The sequence below is a fragment of the Dendrobium catenatum genome, unplaced genomic scaffold, assembly GCF_001605985.2.
Source record: "Dendrobium catenatum unplaced genomic scaffold, ASM160598v2 fragScaff_scaffold_1497, whole genome shotgun sequence".
In the NCBI taxonomy this organism is placed as follows: domain Eukaryota; kingdom Viridiplantae; phylum Streptophyta; class Magnoliopsida; order Asparagales; family Orchidaceae; genus Dendrobium; species Dendrobium catenatum.
In genome coordinates, this window is record NW_021319959.1 from 1,244,239 (window position 1) to 1,254,132 (window position 9,894).

Below are 9,894 nucleotides of genomic sequence, written 5' to 3' on the forward strand. Positions count from 1 at the left end.
GGAACGAAGGTCGGCAGGGGCGAAAAAAACCCTAGCCAGCAATTTTCTGTCCGAGAAAATATTAGGTGAGCATCAGAACAGATTTTCTTCAATCTCCAAATCTTTATCGTCAGTGCAAACGTCACAGCGAGTGGAGGTGGATCGCAGCTGTGATCATTTTATAAGGGCAGCGCAGCTATCATATCCTTATCCCCCACCCTCAGTGCCTGATTATCCCTCGGTGGCGATCGACTGTTACTCAGAAACTTCGGTCATGGCTGACTACCGCCATCATGGCCAAGGACATCATTTTCTAATGGTGACTATCGCCGCCCAAGGTCAGATCAATCCCGCTCGTCACCTTGCTCGCCGCCTCGCCGGAATAGCTGTAGCTCGTGTTACCCTCGCCACTCCTCTCTCCTCCCACCGCCGGCTATTTCCCGGATCCCTCGCAGCCGCCGGCGAGCCGGATGATGCAGCGGAGGAGGCACCTCTCAATCTCGACGGCTCTGGAGTTGTCGCCTACGCGCCGTACTCTGACGGCTTTGATGATGGGATTCACCTCGACGCCGTCGACGGCGGCCTCTTCCTTGAAAGTCTCAAGTCGCATGGCTCTCGCACACTTGCCGCCATGGTGCACAACCTCGCCGTGAGGGGCCGCCCAGTGACTTGCTTGTTGCACACCATCTTAGTCACTTGGGCCACCGACGTTGTGCGCGATCTTGGCATCCCTACTGTCCACTATTGGATCCAACCCGCCTCAGTGTTCGCCATCCACTACCACTACTTCAAAGGCCACCAATGCTTCTCTTATGTCACAGCCGAAGAGAAAGACTCATCTTACTCCATTGAGCTACCTGGGCTACCACCTCTACGAATGAAGGACCTACCCTCTTCCATATCCGTGCCAAATCCCTACCTCTCCGCCTACAATGAGATATTCATAGAACTCGCAAAGTATGAGAAGCCTAAAGTTTTGGTGAACACGTTCTATCAACTGGAAGCTTCGGTGATAGATGAGACCACTGAGCTTGAATTAATCACAATTGGGCCAGTAGTGGACAAGAGATTCGTGTATGCAACGGAAGGTAGCAGAGACCTATTCGAGGAGGACTCGGGCGATTATATCGAGTGGTTGGACGCACAAGAGGAAAGGTCAGTGGTGTACGTGGCTTTTGGCAGCTTGACACGACTGACGGGACGACAAATCGAGGAGCTGGATCTGGGGCTGAAGGAGAGCGGACGACCGTATTTGTGGGTGTTGAGGAAGGATAGCAGACCAGAAGAGGTTGGGGTGGAAAGGATTTTGAAAGAAGGGAAGGGAAAGGTGGTGGAGTGGTGTTCACAAGTGAGAGTGCTGGATCACAAGGCGGTGGGGTGCTTCGTGTCGCATGGGGGGTGGAATTCTACTTCTGAGGCGGTTTTGAGCGGCATGCCGATGGTGATGCTGCCGCAGTGGATCGAGCAGGCAACAAATGCAAGGTTGGCAGAGGCAGTGTGGGGGATCGCGGTGAGGGCAGAGGCAGGTGATGATGGGATCGTGGATGCGGTGGAGCTGAGACGTGGTTTGGATGTGGTGATGGGGGAGAATGACAGGGCAAGGGAGATAAGAAAGAAGGCTGAGGAGTGGAAGGAGAAGGCAAGGGCGGCGCTTGCAGAGGACGGATCATCGTCTAGGAACCTCAAGGCATTTGTCAATGGCCTTTGAGGGATAAGTTCTATATGACAATAATTGGGATAGCTTTATCTTTTTTTCCCTTTTTATTTTTGTTAAAACCCTTCCATGGGCTTACACATTTATATTTAAATAATATAACATCATTAAGATGACCTCCAACTCTCTACTGCTCGAATAAGCTACAAAAACGTCAAAAAATAGCCTATGAGCTGGAGATCCGTACTACACAAAAATACATAGCAACCTAATAAGAATTTAAGGCAGCTAGAAGCTAGCACCTAAAAGGAAAATAAATAGAGTAAACCATTCTTCTTAGTCTTTCACCTAAAAGAGGACCCTATAGAAGAAAGAGCAAAGCCTCCACAAATCTACCAAAACGAGTTGCAAAGAAACTGATAAAACAAAATAACAGCACCATAATTACAGAAAACACAAAACTTAAAAGTACTAAAGAAGTAAAACACATCCCATCTTGAATGAAAATAACCATACCAACCGGTTGTTTCGTTCACAGGAATGATCCGGAGAAAAACAACTTGTTGGCATACACTTGCAGGAAAAATGCTGATTTCTGACTGAAAAAAATTTGTCAGAATTTTTGTCGATTTTTCTAGTGAATTTCATGAAGAATATTTTCGGTGGATTTTTCGGCGTATTACTGATGGATTTTTTGGTGGAATTTCCGACAGATTTTTCGCCGAATTTTCCGACGGAATTTTCGACAGATTTCCAACATAATTTTAAAATATTCATTAATAATTATTTTATATTAAATCAATTTAAAAATTTAAAAAAGTTTATTATTAATTGGGGGGGGGGTGGTTGCGTGTTTCTCAATATTTTTTTTTTCATTTTTTAATTTCTCTGGCGGATTATATCACCCGGACAAATTTCTGATGTTTTTTCTATCAAAAATATTTTCATCAGATTATTTTTGAGCTGGTGACTTTTTCCGACTCGCATTTTACTACCGAAAAAAAATTTGACGAAAATCTCTGAGAAATACTAATTTTTGATGAATTTTGAGCATTTTTCGGCGGAGTTTGTCTACCAATAATGCGTGTTTTTCCTATAGTCATAGAGGCCTACCATTCTCAATCACAATCATACTCGCACAATGCAGATAAACAAGGTCCCAAAAAAACTAAAAATTATAACTAGGATATTGCAACTGAATACATAAATCCTTATAATTAGGCAGAACTCCCCAAGGAAAGCCAAGGATGGTTAAATTTAAATTTCGAACAACATGGAACAAGCTAAAAAGATCAAAGTGTGTCCAGCAAAGCAAGATAACCACCTAATAACACATACAGCAGAACCTGCAACAACATTGTCCCCCAAACAGATAAATAACCAACACGGCCCAGCAAACCAAAAATGAAACGGGCAATAACTTCTTGGACCTTGCCCCAGACTAGCCAAGAAAACCAAATAAATCCATGCAAATAATTGAATATATTTATAATAACACATAAGAGGACCAACAAAACATCCATGCCGTGGCAAACCAAGCAACATTGAACCAAGAAGGGGATAACATAAACCACCTTAGTTAAAAACTGAGATAACACACTACTATAAGGAACGAACAAGAGGCATCCCAGATTGAAGAAACCAAATTGAATAACCAACAACTTTAAGTGAATGACACAAAAACAACTAGATATAACCCCCTCGGTAAGTCAACAACGCCAAGGAAAAACAACATGGCCAAGACACAAAAACCTTCAAGCAATCTGAATATAAGGCAGTCGAGACTTGTTCAAATCAACCAAACCTTTGAGCAGGCGAGGCAGGTTCCTATCATTGAAATCCTGAAAGGCATCAAGTTGACACCCAAATTTAGCCAACCAATCCGCACAAGCATTAGTTTCCAGATGAATATGAGAAACATAATAATTCATATTTCAAAAGGACTGTTTAACCTTTCTACTAAGATAAAAATTCTGAGGACTACCAATAACCACGTCAATAAGGATGTGAATTAAAATCAAAGCATCCACCTCCACCCGAACATTCACATTACAAATCTATGTCATGTATTAAGCCCATAAGATAATGCCATAAGCTCAGCGGTAATAGCATTATAGTAATTTAAAGGACTAGCAAAGGCAAAAATCACTTTATCCAACTCATTATAAATAATCCCACCAACACCATCCGAACAAGAATTAAGAAAGCCATCAGTGTTCATTTTGCAAAAAAGGAGGTAAAGGCTTAATCCACATCAAAATTCTATCACACATGGCCCTATCCCAAGTAGAATTGGAGATACCCAAGTCTAAGGCTAAAGCATTACAATTATATAAATTCTTTTCCATAATGAGCTTCATAAAATATAATTGTAAAATTTTATCTTCCACTTTGGAAATGATGCAAGTAAACTCCATTTTAATGTCTTTATGCTTGGAATCATTTCTAGCCATCCAAAGGAACCACATAATAAGGATAGACATTAAGTTGGAAATATGATATTTAGAATGATTAAGCCAACACTGTAAAATAGACGTACACCATATTATTATTGCTATTGAACTCACCCTTGTTAGCCAAATTTAAAAAATAACTCCAAACTTTTTGGGCAATACCCCCATTAACAAACACATGATTGATAGTTTCAATATTAGAATAACATTGACATTTCGAAGGCAAATTAAACCTTTTTTTTTTATTAATAGGTAATAAATCATGGAGACACCTCCAAACAAGAATGAAATAAGATAGAGGAATGATCTTGTTCCAAATAGGCAAAAAAAACCTGAGATTTATCATAGAGTAACTCTAAAATAATTTCACACACTCTTAAAAAAAAAAAAAAAAAAAACTTACTCGAGGAAGCTAAATTGAACAAGATCTGGTCCTTGCAATGAATTTGTAAAGGTATCATCATGATATTATCAACTAAAGTAGAAGGAATAACATCTAATAATTTGTTAACATTCCAGTTACCATTCTCAATAAAACTATTAACCTTAATATTATTAAGAGTGTGAGTATTAAGAAATCTATCTATAGAGTAAGGACCAATCTGATTATCTTGCCAAAAGGACACCTCCCTTTGGTCGATGCCCCATTGAATATATTATTCATCCTTTCATTTGATGTGGCAAAGTATTTTCCACACCAAAGAATATGTGCCCTTATACCTGCAAAAAAAGGGTGAAGATTATTGCAATCTTTATGTATTATAAAATTAGCACACAAGCTGTTATTAGATCTGAAAGAAAACCACAACTTATGAGAGAAAGCATGTGCTAAATCCACCATATTTTTTAAACCCAATCCCCCTTCATCAAAGACACCACAAATAGTTTTCCACGAAGCCCAAAATTTGCAAGAACTATTATTTTTAGAACCCCAAAAGAACTTGTTAAAAATTGGAAGCGAGTTCAACACACTTCTAATAAAAACAAGCCTACCACCAAATAAAAGGAAATTAGATGACCAAGCATAAATCTTCATTTGAATAGTGGTATAAATATCTACAAATAAGTGAAACCTTTTCCTGCCTTTAAATTGAGGGGTCTCCAAATATTTAATAGGCTTATATTTGGAATTAAAACCACATATCCTTAGAATAGCATTAATTCTAAAATGATTAATAGAATTGGAAACAATAAAACCACTCTTATCTTTGTTAATAGACAAACCACTGATATTTTGGAAATTAGAATGAAATATAAGAAGAATCTTAATTTTATTAAGAGATCCATTCAAGAATATAACAAAATCATCAGCAAAATTGAGAGAGTTATAAAGATGCCTCCAACAATACGATAAAGGCTTTTAGTATACCTTTTATAAAGATTGTCCAAGACCCTAGATAAATATTCAACAGGTATAATAAAAAGAGCATGAGAGATATGACCACCTTGTTTGAGGCCTTGAGCGGATTTAAAAAAATCATGATTCCTCCCATTAATGATAACAGATAAATAATATTTTTCAATGATATTATTGATAAGAACAATGAAAGAAAAACTAAAACCAAATAAAGACAAAACATCATATAAAATCTTCTAATTAAGATTATCATAAGCTTTGATGATATCAAGTTTTAAAATAATATTGTCCCCTTCACTTTAGTATTAATATCATGCATAATTTCTTGAGCTAGAATAACATCGTCAAAGATACCACGCCCTTTCACAAAATCGATTTGTGTGACAAAAGAATTCTAGAAAGGATATCCACCAATCTCCCCATAATGATTTTAGAGTTTAACTTATTAAGAAAAGAACACAGGCTGATCGGTCTAAAATCATTCCAATGATTAAAAGCATTCTTTTTAGGAATTAAAACAGTGTTAGCAGAAGAAAAAAACTTAGAACAAGGATTCTCATCAAAGAAATCTTGCACAGCCTCCAACACATGCAGCTTAATTAACATCCTCCCAAGCATTCTAAAAAAAATTTAGTGGTAAAACCATCAGGACCAACAGCAGAGTCACCATTCATATCTTTAATAGCATTCCAAATCTCAATCTCGAAAGGAGATTGACTAAGTAATTGGTGCTCAATCTCACTAATAATATGAGAAATAATTAAGGGATAAGGTATAGGGAAAGTAGTCACATTGTTATTAAAAATATTCTTAAAGTGCTGATACCATAATTATAAATTAAATGATTAGACTAATAAAAACTCCTATGAGTATTAGCAATTTTTTGAATATGATTCATAACACTTTTATTATTATTCATAGCGTGAAAAAACTTGGTGTTCCTATCACCTTCAAGGATAAGCTTGGAGGCAGCTTTCTGCCTCCAAAAAGTTTCATCCTGTTCCTGTAATTAAAAATGAACCTCACTTTATCTTTATTGAGGATAATAAGATTATTATTATTAGGGCCATTCAATTAAATCTTATCCATCTCAATAACTTTATTTTTAGCCTCTTTGAAATTGGTAAAATATTTTTGAAAAAAACACTTATTTCACCATCTCAGTTTCTACTTAAGCCTACTCAACTTAGACCATAATCTGAACATACCCTTAATGTTATTATCAGAACAAATAGGAGCATTCCAATTAATATGAACCATATGCATAAAATCCTAATCTAAAATCCAAATATTTTAAAATCTAAAAGAAGAAGGAACAAAGGAACTACCTGCCTTAATACTCAAACAATATAGGAAAATTGTCAGTTATCGATGAATTTTTCCAACGACTTTCCGGTGGACTATTTTTTAGCAGTTTTTTGGCAGTTTTCTAACGTATTATGATGAATTTTCTTCGACTATATTTATGGTAGATTTTTTCGACACTTCTGACATTTTTGATTTTGATGGCTTTTATAATTATTTTAATAATTATATTTTAAATAAAAAGGGTGATAATTTTAACATATTTGCCCTCCCAGCAAAATAGTTGAGTCTTTGAAGTTTTTTTTTTAGACTTAGTTTGATCTCACGGCAGGCGAGTAGGCGGTCAGGCAACTATTGGTAGCTGATCCAGGTAGCATGGGAGGGCAGTGGGCAGTACGGGAGGCAGCCCGAGAAGGAAGGCAGCCAAGCGACTTCATTACTTCAACAATTTTTTTTTTAATTTCCAATGTCTATGACCATCAAAAAACTACCAAAATTAAATAAATGATGTTGGAAATAAACTGTTGATTTTAATTTCCTATGCAGTATATACAGGCTTAAAAAAATCTGCCTAAAAACCTCATTATTTCTTAAAGTTCACCCTATTTTGTCGAAAAATCCACTGGTATTGGTTGATTTTCCTGTAGTAAAAAGAACAATGATTAGAATTGGTTATACTTAAATGTTCCACATGAGTCATTGAAAAATCAGAAATCCAGTTGGAATTAAAAGGATCCAATCAAGTTTCTGCCATATAGTGGCTCTATTCCAAGTAAAGCACCACAATAAAAATTAATGTCATGCAAGTTACAATAAAAATCATTGAATTAAAATCCTCCATAGCATTTTGATTGGGAGGGTTGCCCCCAATTCTCTCAGAAGCATTAGATATAGTATTAAAATCACCACCAACAAGCGAAGGAGCATTAGAAATAAGATAGAAATCCAATAATTTCTCCCAAAGAGGTATGCGACGCAACCTAGAGCAAGCAGCATACACTAAAAAGGCATTACACTTGATGTTAAAGAAAATAAATTGAAAATGGAGGACATGCAAAAAAATTTAAAAAAAAATATTAAAGTCACAAAAGAATTCCACATAATCCATTTTTTTAGAGCAATTAGCAAAATTCATAGAAAAACCCAAACGAGAAGCAGTATTATCTAACTTATCAAGTGAAATAAAAGGCTCAATTAACACCAGCATATGAATATTATGCACTCTGCATAAGTTCCTCACTTTAACTTCGGAATCCATCCCTCCATCACCTCTCACATTCCATATAAGAGCCTTAGCCATTAACATCTTTTAAAGAAGTTTGAGCTCTAGTAGAACGAGGAGTAGAGGATAATGGAACTTCAATATTTTTACCTGTCCTTTTACCCATCTTAGAAAAACCATCATTATTATTTAATTTAGAGTCACTATCCTTATGGGAAGAAGAAGAAGACACAACATTAACACAAACACTTTTATGGTCCATAGCATTATGCCCTATATTTGATTTAGGAAGAATCTCCCCTTCTTTACAATCATCATTTATCAAAGCCCCAGACTCCAACAATCCACCTTCATTTTTAATTTCCTTATTAACATTAAGAATTGAAAGATTTATTGGAGCTTAAGGATTATAATTGTCAAAATTTTGTATCATATAATTAACCGAAACATAAAGAACAAGATTATTCGAATGCTTACCAATATTACCATCATTTTCATGATTTGGCACGTCCAAATTAGATTAATCTTTTTAACCCATCGCCTCTTCCATATTATGAGGTTGCACCAAATCCAAAAAAAAATTCTTTGCCCTTCTCCTCATTGGATATTATCTCCACTAGATCCAAACAATCAAAACATTATCATTAACAACATGCACTTATTCTCACGGGGTAGAACCAACATCCACAACAGATGGAGGTGAAGGTTTTTTTAAACCAGGATGCAAGATGAAGGAATCACTCATGACATGGCCATGGACTTTATAGTGAGTACAAAAATATGGAAAATTTTTAAACTCAACTTTTTGTAAATAACCAAACGATTAAGAACCAAAACAGATTTCTTTTGCATGATTTTTTAATGATATAAATCTCAACTAAAACCCTAGTCATAGCAGGATGGGACTTAAAAGTGGTGGATTGATCGATCTGAAGTGGCCTATCTAAAAATTGAACTAAGCACATGCAAAATTCGAGGATTAAAGAAATGTAAATGGAGATTAGGAAGGGAAATCCAAATAGGCGTAGCAAATTATTTTAAGAATTTAATAAAACTTCAATATGCTTTAATAATTCATATTAGATAATTATAAAGTTATTAATTTTAGAAAATTAGTAATTTTTTTAAAGTGATTAAATTGAAGCTATTGGGTTTAATTAGCTTAATAAATTACTGATTAATAATTAATTAAGGTGTTATTTTAAGCTAATTATATTTTAGTTTATCTAATTAGAATTAATATAATTTAAATAGATACAAGAAGATCTCACAATCCTCATAAAAGCTTTGAATTCTAAATAGTCAAGTAGTTTACCTTAATTTAATTAAATTTAGGGCTATCCTAGCAAATTATTTTAAGAATTTAACCCTCATAAAATTTATTAAATCCATATTTATTAAAATTAATAAGTTATACCTTAGTTAAAAATCTTACTTGCAACAAGCATGCCCATTAATTTTAAGCAAAACCAGCCTATAATAATAACAACCTCAAAAACATATATATTACTACAAGGGGTCAACCACATGAATCATTTTTCTCAATTGTATACTATTAAGAGTGAAATTCTCATTTAAATTTAATAAAATAAGTCATTTCTAATACTTTTTAAACAAGTCTTTTTTGGTGTACACATACCTTTCTTAACATAGGTCAAACAAAATACATATATATACTCTCCTAATATGGTCATCAAAAGGCCGACATTTTATATGGCCAGGCCATCTAAGGTGAATCCATCTAATCTTATCTACCACTGGAAGTACTCTAACCTTTCACATATAAACTCGTTTCACATTCTTTCACCAAGTGTAAAGTAACTCATCCACTTGGGTATCCTCATCTCTATAACACCTAACTAAATTTTATGCTTTTCCTTTGATGGTGAACAATTTGTTCCATAAAGCATTGCATGTCTCACCA

General features: G+C 35.4%; 1 protein-coding gene across 1 annotated transcript; it reads left to right on the plus strand.

Annotated features, from left to right (window-relative positions):
• The first annotated feature begins 253 nt into the window (after positions 1–253).
• LOC110095820 (cyanidin 3-O-rutinoside 5-O-glucosyltransferase) lies at positions 254–1,687 on the plus strand. Its single transcript, XM_020821521.2, has one exon. The coding sequence runs from the start codon at positions 254–256 to the stop codon at positions 1,685–1,687; it is 1,434 nt and encodes a 477-aa protein (XP_020677180.1).
• Positions 1,688–9,894: the final 8,207 nt, after the last annotated feature.